Consider the following 12,067-nt stretch of genomic DNA (forward strand, 5'->3'; position numbering starts at 1 on the left):
TGGCCCTTCCAGAATGTCACAAAGTGTTTTCTCCACGTGATCTGGGTGAGTTTGGTGAGGAAGCTCTGAATCATTTTTAACTGTTCCTTACACTTTACACTTTGTTTTCAAATGGTTCACGTGTGACCCAAGGAAATGTTGTGTAGAAACACTGTGATATCACATTAAAATCCTAGTCTTATACATTAAAAATCTTCCCTCTTTCTGAGTTTCTTTTTTAAGAGGTCCAATCTACTCCACAGAATACTTAAGTTCATGTTTACCTTGTTTTTAAGTTTTGCATCCTTACTTCTTTATGGAACCTCTGGTTTTAGAAAAGATCTCTCCCTGGAAGAGCCAGAAGATTTATATTTACCCAGCACAATCCCTGTCCTGCCACAGGGTAGGTGGAGTGCTCTGATACAAACCCACCTCAGTAACAGGTGTAGCTCTGTCAGTCAGGGCTCCAGGAGAAGCACCCAAGTTACTCTCCTTACTTATCCCAAGATAACTGGTGAACACTATACACATGCAGGACATGCTGGATCTGCCAAAGAGCTTGAAATGTTCATGGTACTTTAAATAGCATGGCCTTCCTGACCCACTTTGCATTAGCTATTCTCGAGCTCCTAAAGACTCATGTCTTAAGAAGATGACCCCAAGCTACTTAGCAAATCAAAGTGCATCAAAACAAATGGAATAGTCTCCAGTGAGACATGGTGGTATAAGACATAGTGCTCCTGAGGGCAGACTTTCTCCTCAGTTCTGCTGCTCTTCCAAAAAATTTCAAGGCAGCAAATTAAAACAATTCCTTATACATTAATATCTTATATATTTATATATATATATATACACACACCCCCCCCCACATACACACACACACACATATATACATATATATACAAAAATATAATTGTTACACAAAGAAGCAATTTCTGGAAATACAGAGGCTTTCTAGGAGCGCAGCCCTGACTAGATGATCGCTCATGACATAGTAGGAAACATTAAATTTAGGACTAAGGAGAGAAATTATTTTCACAATATACCATTTAGAAAAATAGAAACAGCTCTGCTTCCCACTGCCACTTTCCCAACTATCTGAGAAAGATGAAAGAGAAAAAGGAGAGGTTATCTTCCAGCAGGAGAGAAAACAGGCATGCTTGCTCTCCCTTTCACACCAGCCAGGAAAAGGGAGCAGGCAGATAGTTTCCTGATGGCACTTCTCCTGCCCAAGTCATCTAACAGAACACCAGGGTATGGCAGTTTTTCAGCACACATTTTTAGTGCATGGGTGTAATATTTTCCCAAATACTTTCCTTTAATCACTGAATGCTTCAGATACCTGGTAAGCACTTAGGCAGTGGTACATCTGTTCCCTTATCAGTACAGTTCAGAGACAGAATAACCAAAGCTATCTCTTTGCTGAAAATTTATTTAGTTCTATAAAGAGTTCCCATCCAAAAATCACCCATGTTATCTGAACCTGCTGATTGGGAGACTGCCTTAAAAATATGAGTAGGTTTAAAGCTCCTACCTATTCAGCATATAAAAATGAGAAAATCTGTTGAAACCTGTAGAAATTCCACACTGAAGTCCTCTCGAGCTATCCGTGGTAACTTTGACAAAATCACATTAAAAAACACAGTTAACTCTGAGCTACTTGTTTGTCCAAGGCTCTGATCAACAAAATTGTTTTCTAAATGAAACTTTTACAAAGCTTCAAGATTACTACTGAAAACACAAAGCCTTTTGAAGTGCTATTTAAGAAGTAAATTACTGAATCGATGTAAATAAAACTAGCTTTATATGTTTTCATATAGAAAGCTTATAACATCCTTGTTCTGCAAATACAGCTGACTACCTTTAGAAACTGAGTTTTGGAGGAATGCTTCTCTGATATTTAACTACTAGACCATCAACTCTCCCCTGTTGTATTGATCTACAATGTACTTTCAAAACAAGTTCGATCAAAACCCAGTGGGGACTCTGTACTGAAAAGCAGACAGCTAATACTCAGACCAAACAATCTATGCCCAAACATGATATCTGTCCTTTTAACAACAGTTGCTATAGAATTTTCTTCCCCTTTCATAGCTTGCCACACACAGCAGGAATTTATTACTGTAAGCTACATTCACATATTGAGTAAGATATTTATACAGACCTCAATGGAATATGAAAACTGAGCTAAACCAGTGTGATCATTTTAAAAAGAAAAGTAACCTAGAGGTATGTTTGTGCTTTCTAAATCCAGCGATATTTAACTTGAACAAGAAGTACAAATATATTAATTTTTTACAGAAAACACTGCATTGCTCTAGCATGAGATGACTCATGCCAACTATTAGTTCTGTTGCAACGATTAACACCATTTCATATGGCAGCTCTCACTTATTACATGAGAGGTGATCTTTTTCAACGACTTCACTATTTGTTAGGTAATTCTTGAAGAAAATCCAACTTTTCAAAGGCTGAAAATAAGTTACGGTTGCTTATTTGTCATTTTCTTTTAATAGATGTGGCATAAAATAAGAGGCCTTGTTTATTTTGAAGTACATTTGAAATGCATTCTGCTTGCCATTATTTAAATATAAAATATGAAACATCACACTTGAATTTCCTCCTGATGTCTCCTGCTTTGAATCACACAACTTTTCTGCTTTGCTTATGTTTTCTGATGATGTTAAAATTAATCTCTATCATGGTGAATACTTACATATTCACTATATTTCAACTCCTTCTTCATTCTATTATCTACGTCTCCCTCTCTAGACATAGATTGGGAATACTGCCTTTTGAAGAATTCTCTATATCATATTGTTGTATTAACTGACAACACTGCATATGATTAATGGGAAAAATTTACTAGTCTTTGCTTTCATCTCCACGGTTTGCCCTTGGACATGCAAGGAAGAATGTGTACAGTAAAATAGGTAGAAAAATCACAATGTCACACATATTCTGATAACAAAGTGACACAAACTGCACCAATTCCCATATTTGTATCTGTCACACCTTTGCACGCAATTCTGAAACACAAAACATGTGATATTATCCATGATATCCCCAAATGCTGAACTACCTCAAGAAATTAGGAGCAACAGAAGGTTCAAGGCCAAGTTGTAAGCACCCAAAGCAAACATTATTTGGACCTGTATATGCTTACATGATGCAAAAAGCATCTATCCCACAACACTGCTCACTGCAATGCCCCAGCAGGGTTAGACTGCAGTGATCAAAACTGTTTGTGATCACTGATGTTGCACAATGGCTCCCACTGCAGCTGCTGGCTGGGTGAGAATAAAAACACACTGACCACGTGCCTTTCTATATTCCAGAGCTCCTTATGGCAAAACAATTCCAACTGCCTCGCTGCCATTGATGAAGAGCACCCCTCCACCAGAGGCCACACACATTCCCGTGTAAGAGCATCTCACCCAAGGTCTCAAAATGGATTGCAGTTCTCTATGTGAATGAGAGCATACATAAAACAATTATAATTCACCATTCCACTGATAATACCTTTTCTGCATTATTTTTTGTCATTTATGAAATTATACTGAAGCAATTTTTTCAATCATTTGAACCTACCATGTATGAAGTGGATTTCTTCTGGATTAAACTGAAGCAGAGCTCCAGCTAGTCATGGGTATTCAGCATCCAACACCAGACTAAAATTAGAACCACAGTAAAGCCAGAAATGCACACTGTGTGGATGTCAGGTCCTTAGCACTAGCTCAGCTCTACACAGCCACTCCTATTATGCAATATTTGCTAACGTAAAGTGTACATATTAAAAAAATACTCTTGGCAGTTACAATACTTTGAAGGATTTCTTTATATCATGAGTAAATCAAGAAAAACAAGTATTTGTACTTTTCTTGGAAACTTTTACTTAATTTTTTATTATCATTTAGTACACACAAAAAATATTATCACCTTTATCTATTGCATGTCATATTTCCTGTCTGTATTAGAGTAGTCAGATTTTCCATATGGTCTTTTAGAGTCCCATGAACTCCTTCCAAGACCCCTGAAGATTCCCATTTTCCCTTTCACCAATCACTTTTTTCAATAATTGCTAGACGTTTGTTCAAGACATATTGCTATACCGAGGAGAATCTGTCCTGTGCTGAAAACAAACAGTTGCACAGAATGAGTGTTCAGTGTGATGAACAGCGTTTGGAGTGAAGAGAAGTGTTGGATGAGTACAGACACTATTAAAGCTGTTCTTTACTCAAAGTGAATATTAATGACAGTTGTTTCATGTTTCAAGTTAAAATCCTACAGGACACAGTTGCAAGGAAAATAGTTCATTTGAACATATTTTTCACCCATCAAGGAATCAATAACTTTCCAAACACATTATTTTATTTTTCATCAGGACGTTTGCAATCCCCAAAATAGTACCCCCAAACCCTCTCAGTTCTTGATTTTGAAAATATGGCAAGCTTATTTATAGCAAAAGTATTCCAAATTTATATTGGAAATATTTTCATTTAAGTATTGCTCCTACCAATTTTCTCCACAAACGCTATTTGAACTCCTGAAAGAATGTAAATAAATTCAATAGCTGTGGTTTAGAGTACCTTATTAGACCTAGCCCCACAGACTCCAAAACAAAGAGTATTTTCTTTGCAATAACAGATCTCAAATTTGAGACTCCTTCCAAATAGTTGTAACACATGATTTCCTAAGATATTTTGAAATAATGTGTCTTTAAAAAGTAATTAGGCCACAATGGTTTCAAAAATACCTTCTCTTACATGCAATCAGTGGAGTCAAAAAAAGATAAGTCTGCAAAAGAAAATAATGCAGGAAGACAGACTTCAAAAGTCACTTTGACAAATGTTTGCCAGTCGAAATGATGCATAGTGCAGTACTTCCAGTATAGTGCAAATGTAGATATCTCAGATATGCCAACTGCTAAACTAAAATGAAATGGAAATCAGTTAAAAGGAGAGGTCATTTCAATAGAGACAAAAATCAGGATGCTAAAGAACTTGCACATACAGCTCAACAGTTACCAAAACAAAGGACTGACAGAAGCTTATTCCTGGTCAGAACAGAGTTAAGGACATCAACCAGAAATCAATTGTTCTGCTTGCACGAATTGAATGTAGATTAAGACACTTTTTGATTTAACAGTTCTTAATGCAATCTGCCATGAGTTGACACGGACTAGTGTCCTCACCGTTAGAATAAGGAACAAATGAGATAACCCCTCCTGAAGCAAGGCCAGGTAATGCCATTATGGAATAAACAACAATCTGGTTTGTTGAAATTATTTGTTGTACAGAAACAAGTTGTTTGTTGAAATACAGCAATTTTTAAAACAGGTGCAGCCATTTCAATATGGTATGCAAACAACATTACCACATCATAAGAAACCTGCCACACACAGATACTTGAACTAAACCCTTGAATATGACTTCACTTCTGCATGGGTTACTTTCCATCTCGGTAACAAAGGCCATCAGTGGCCCAGACAGCTGTGTGCAAAACACAGCAGAAAAGACTACCTGTAAGAGAAGCATGTGGGTAGATGAAGACCCTGCCAATATTCACCCCAGTAAAAAGCCCCATCTGGAGCTATTCTATCGATTTCCATCAAGGAATACCATACAGTTCCTTACCCAAGAGCAGAATACATCACCCTGCTCATGCCCAAACACACCCACCCATGTATCCCACACACCCAGTGGCTTTACAGACTGGACTCCTCAAGTGAGGATGATTTTCTCCTATCAAAACTCCATGTTTAACTGAATCCATCAGACGAACATCATATCCACAGAATCCAATTTAGCCAATGTCATCTCAGTACATTTTATCAAACAGAACTACTACCAGCAGTTTACAGTATCATAAGAAAATAATCTGGACTGATAGGCTCAATATGTGCCACACTCATAAACCAGAAGTGATGAAAGCCTGTAACACATTAATCAACTGAGTACCAGCAAAACATCAGAAAAAAGTTCTGATGGGATGAAACAGATTTTCATTTCTCCTAACATCTAAGAGCAATCAAGATCAATGTATAATAGGAAAGATGCATCTTTGACTTGTATCTAGTGTCTGCTAGGAAATAAGATTCTGGCCTTCAGCAAAATCTATGGACTGGTACAGTGAAAAATGATAGAGTTTGAAAGGCACAGCCTCTTCAGTTCTTCACCACATTAAACCAGGCGAGCTGTGTGTAAGCAGTTTCATTAATGCAATCTGATTTCATACTAAATAAATTATAAAACTGATACAAAAAACAGAATAGCTGACTTTGGATGAATATTTCTTCTCCAGTACAACTCACTGTCAGGATATGGTAGTGCCTTCTAGATTGCCAGTGTATCCTTAGCATAGAGTAAGATTTAAAACAGACTATTTCAGACTGGAATAAAACATTTCATACTTTCCTTGTGAAGAATGAGACCATGTTCTTATAAATGAAGGGGGAAAAGTAACAAAGAAGCCATCTTACTGGTTTGTATCTTAGTGCATCTCTGTAGGATCCAAACAGTGCTGCCTGTGCCCGAAGGAAGGCCTTGGCTACTCCATCGCCCGTAGCTGTAGACTGCTTTTTCAGTTTATTTTTCAAGGCCGAGACCTGCACGACAGAGTGGAACAGTTAAATTAACACCTCTGAAATTGGTACAGCGAGGTATGAACCCAATCAGCAGGCAAACCATGGTGTCTATAGGTCAGCCAAAAATTCATCCTCCTCCTTGATAGCTTATCTTTTTAACTGCAAAGAGCACCTGCTGCTCTGTTAATTGAAATGAAAGCAGGGGATGATGGTAGAGTGCTAATGCAAATTGGTTTATGCTCTCTTTTTTTTCCCAAGGCCTCTTGACATAAATAAGCTTAATTATTTTAAAGTAAAATGCGTATGAGCTGCTTTTCTGCAGACTTTTTTTTCATCATAACATGTACTTATTTGTTTGAATGAAGACAGTTGTATATGTTTTATTTATGTTATGAATGTTTATTTTTAAGGACTCTTAATATTCACTTACTATTCCATTTCAGGGAATATCTCTTTAAGTCAAATTACTATCTTATATAATTTCTCATGCACCATGTCAATTAGTTGAGAAAAGTTTGTGTAAATTCAGTGCTACAATGCCTTCAGAATTGTCCCCAAAGATAAAACATGTGAAAGGGAAAATAAAGAAGAACAATAATTAGAAGTTGCTTGTAGTTTAAAAAAAAACAAACCAAACCACCATTCTTATTATAGTGGTTCACTTTTTTTAAGGAGGTCTGTCTTTTTACAGCTTTCAAATGACAACCATTGATTATACAGAATTAGAGAAAAAAGGGGCATTTAGATGACCCTTACTTGGATATACCTTGGAGGAAAATCATGTAATGTTTCAATTGTTACAATATTCTTGAAAGACATGTGGAATTACACCTACATATAATCTGTACTCTCCTAAATTTCCACCATGAGAGACACCTAGAGATATGTCAACTCCAATTAGATGGAATACATGTTTCTTTATCCATTTGTATTGCAATATACCCAACAGAGCATTATTTAAGTCTCTAAACAAAGTAACATCAGAATTACTCTTGAAACAGAACATTATAAATACAAACTTATCACCAAAACAGCTTTCATTCTTCGGGAAATATACGAGAGAATGAGTATCTTTTTGTTTCTTTATGCAAGCAGTCCTGACTGCTCTTGTAGATGATGATTGTAATTGAAGTGTCAACCTAATTAACAACTAAACTTTGAATAATGCTAATGAGAACTGAACATGGCATCAGAGAAAAGACCAGCTCTACAGGTGATAAACCTTCACAGTAGTGACATTTTCTAGTGTAAAGTCACAGTTACTGTGATCTGATCAAAGAGAGAGACCCCCATTGGGTCCAATTATAACTATAGTTTTGAAAAAAATTATTGAGTTATGATATTCATAATCTATGCAGAAAGGCCTTTACAGTATAGGTCTTTTCCCCATAGCTGTGATCTTTTCAATTTATATCCAAGCTCCACAGATCTAGATAAAAGTTTAGAGCTGGATTCGTTTAGCCCATGGAAAGCACACACCAAGGCTCATTTACGGTTTTTCCCTGCACCTCAAAAGGAAGAAAAGAAAAGTACAAATCTGATGACAAAAACCAGTTAAGAAGTTCAAGGTTGAAGAAATAAATGCATGTCTCGCTTTTGTGGGTTTTTTTCTGGTTCTGTACTGTACGATTATTGTACAGGTATTAAAAATAAGGTTTATTTTGCTCTGGGGACAAAAACGCATCTATCTTGTTTATAAGGAAAATCTACCCATCAATGTTAGCTCAGTTTGACTAAAATACAAGCAGTAACATGAGGTCAAAAAATGAATTGCGAACGTTAAAATTTTGTCTCTTTCAAGACTGGCAAAGCAGGGAAAATGTAGAAAATTCTCTACATTCTTTTCAATCTATATGCATCATTCTAAATCAGACCTTGTGAGTTGGGGGAAATTACAGCAGATGATCAGACAGGGTAAGAGAAGGGGGTAAAGATGATGAAGAGCAGAGACATTACATGACAAAGTGGGGAATGTGAAGGAAAATGGTATTTTCTAATTTTCTCAGTTCTAGCAAGCCCTATGCATCCTAACTTAAGTTTGATTAATAGGACACTTTAAGAAAAATGTGTTAAAAAGAACAATAGAAAGCAACAAATCTCCCATGTCACTGCCATATTGCTATGTTATTATTTAGCAATATTAAAAATATCCCAGTGGGCTGGCAGTTTGAAGGTGGGTTCTCCATACATGCACATCTTTTGTTGCTGTTCTGGAGGGAGTTTGAGTGTGAGAAAAGCTACACTGGAGTTCAAAGAAAGCTCCTCCAATTCCTGCTTCTCTCAGGAGGCAATGCTTAAAGGCAGTAAGAGCTCCATCAGATCATTCTGCAGAAAAACCAGGAGCACAGTGCTCTTAATCAAAAGCCTGCAGAGATAATGTGAGCCACAACCCTGCTTTCCCAGCCGTCCCAAATGGAGCCCTGGCTGCAGCACACTCCAAGTGCCCTTGGGACCTGCCTTGGTTTCCTTCCAGCCAAGGTCAGCAAACATGCGAGCAGAGGGACAGCACTTACTCAGCGCTCATCCCACCACCGGGGGATGGCAAAGCCAAGCTGTGCACTTGGGTAGGTGAATGTCAAATTCTCCCAGTTCCATTTAATCAAAGATAGAAAGATAAAGTACTTATTACAGTAAATATAGTAGGTATAGATAAGAGACTGGGTGCTTTGAACTACTTGGAAGGCCTCAGTGCACAGCAGGACTGTGATTGCTTAGATCCATGCACCTCAAACCAAGGAAGTGTGAGATCCCTTTGGGTGACATAATTAATAGTGCTTAAAATTAAAAAAAAAAAACCACAATCCTGGCACCAAGCCAAAAAACCAGCAAGGAGCATCTGTATCAAAATCCTTTTCTCATATATATTTTAATCCATCTACCTATCTATGATTAAAAATGTCAAACTTTTTCTTCCCTTCTTTGTAAGTTTTAAGCAGAAATAGCCTTTTACAAAGTTTAAAAATAAAGAACTGCAAACAAACAAACCACAGGGGTTAAAATGCTGTTAAAATTTATTTCTGGAAGACACTAGTGATCCGCTTCAGAAATGGTATTATTAATTTACAATAGAAGCAAACTGTTTTTATCTTCTCCTAGCAACGGCTTCTCACAGGAAGGTGACTTCACTGGACTGCTAAACACTGCCAATGAAGAGCAATCAGAGCTTCAGGAAGGTGGAAATCAATAGACCAGCTTTTCAGAGATATATAAAACCAAGAGGCTGATATGTAACTAAGTTTATCTAAAATGTAGCAACATCTTGTGTTGGTCATTAAAACAAAAAGCATTATTTATATAAATGGTCACCATATGTCATTTCTCAGAGTCCTAAATATAATTATCTCAACAGAAAGAAACCATGACTAATACTTGTTCAATATCCATGTGAATAGAATTACATAAAATTAAAAAATAAGTTATAAAATCATGTAACTATTAATGAAGTCTTTGTTCCTGCAAAAACTTAAGCCCACATATAAATTTAAGCATATACAGTAGTATTGGAAACGTGTGTTGTCTGAGAAATACAAAACCATGCACTGGGGTTCCCAAAGACCACTAGGTCTCTGAAAAAAATATATTCAGGTATTTCTCTGGTTATCAGAAACAGTTGTTGTATTTTAAACTCCTTTTTGGTGTTCCCCATCAGATGACGCCACTATAAAAGTCAGCCCACTCTCAACAGAATGCAGAGAAAGCAAGAGAAGGCAGCAGAGAAGACGAACAAGTCAAATACCTTAACACAAACTAGAATCTGTTATTATCTAAATCAATATTGCTAATGAAAGGGATTCTAAAGTTTTGGTAGCATCTAGACATACAGGATTCAGGCATCTCAGAGAGCCCTCCAGCACTTAATCACAAATACCCCTTTAGATGAAAACAACTACTTAAATGCAAATGTTTTCAATATGAGTTGTACTTTTCAATCTCACATTCTACCTTCTAAAGCTGCATCAAGGTTGAACACAATCACAACTCCAAGAATTTTTTCACAATAAACAGTTGCCCCATAACACCGTAAACACTGTTGACTGCTCTGAGATTCTGAAATATATTAGTAATATTTTTGGCTATTTTCTGATGGAAAAAGCATCATAAATTACACTATTTAGACTTTACAAAACATCTTTTTAGTTGCAGTATTATACAATGACCTTAATTTCTTTATAATATGATTAATCATCATATTTTCAGAAATAATTTGCACTCTCAGTAATTGCTTCATAAAGTAACCAATTTTCTACATGAATTACAGCCTACTTCTCAAATGCTACTTTTAGAACAGTAATGTTCATATGGCCAATTTATGGCGTTAAAATCCTCTGACTTCAAGAATCTCGAACCTAAAACTCCAAACCCCAGTTTAGATTCTGTACTGCATCACAGTGTGTAGGCACCACGGGCAACAAACACTGTGCACCTTTCAACAGCTCTGTAGCTTTTACAGTTGACAACATTTAACAACCACAGAAGAACCTAAAAACCTATAAAGTCTATTGTTTTCTGAAGATCATATTTATGAAAGTTCTGCTCAGTCTATGATTCTATGTCAGTAAGACTTGGCTGCTAGAACTGATGCTGTCAATCCTCTAAGCTGTTTTGGAAAGTGTTCAGATCTGAGCGAAGGAGTAGTCTTTTTGTCAGAGTTAACTGTAAGTACTGCAGGATCAGGCCCAGAGTTTATAAATCTCAGTCTGTGGTCACAATGTTCTTTTATCTAACATCTTAAATTATTAAAGTGGTGATCTCTGCATTATTGTATTAGGAAATTTACTCCCACAGAAGTAGATACTTATTTTCATTTTTTAAATTAAAAAATAATAGACAAATTCACAGTGAAATGATGAAATTTAAAAACAAGCATTCTTGTCAGAACAGAGAAAAAAGAGGGGTTTTCCTCCCTCTAAGAAAACAAAGGATTCCTGAAAGTCTTGCCCTGATTTATTCTTCCAATTTTAAATACCTTAGGAGTAGCGGAACTGCTACTGGCATGGTAGTATTTCTAACAGCCAATAAATCTAAAATATTATGTGTGAATATTGGAATGAAGCCATTAAGAAGATTACAGCATGCAACGCAGCAGAGGGTCCTCATGAAAAAAGGACTGGTAATTCAGGACAACTGTGACCACTGACCTTTGCACAGTCAAGATCACTGGTCAGTCTGACAGAATAATAGAGTTCACATGCATAGAAAGTCATCTAGCCTGTAACTATAATTTAAATGCTTAAGTGAATGATTTAAAAATGCCTTTAAATCTCAGTTAATTTATTATACAGTTTATTAGACAATGCCATATAATATTGTTTCTTTCAATCTTAAATTTATAATGAAAAAATTCACAATCAGAGCGTTTTAGTAGACATACTACTTATAGGTGGGTAAACCATTAAATACTTATGCTGTGAGTACATCATCAAGTTTATTGATAAAGAAAAGAACTACTGTTTCCTTTGGACACAAGAAACAGTTCTAGAAGACTCTGAAAATGCTGCATTT

The 12,067-nt window shown here is 36.4% G+C and overlaps 1 protein-coding gene across 3 annotated transcripts in view; it reads right to left on the reverse strand.

Moving 5' to 3' along the window:
- Positions 1-12,067, reverse strand: part of DENND1B (DENN domain containing 1B) — a 153,258-nt gene that overhangs the window by 37,417 nt on the left and 103,774 nt on the right. For all 3 annotated transcript variants that reach the window (XM_071564691.1, XM_071564690.1, XM_071564693.1), the window contains one exon: positions 6,461-6,586. In XM_071564691.1, coding sequence (XP_071420792.1) covers positions 6,461-6,586 — 126 coding nt within the window. The remainder of the gene's footprint in view (positions 1-6,460; positions 6,587-12,067) is intronic.

This window comes from Pithys albifrons, chromosome 10 (genome assembly GCF_047495875.1).
Source record: "Pithys albifrons albifrons isolate INPA30051 chromosome 10, PitAlb_v1, whole genome shotgun sequence".
NCBI classification, from domain to species: domain Eukaryota; kingdom Metazoa; phylum Chordata; class Aves; order Passeriformes; family Thamnophilidae; genus Pithys; species Pithys albifrons.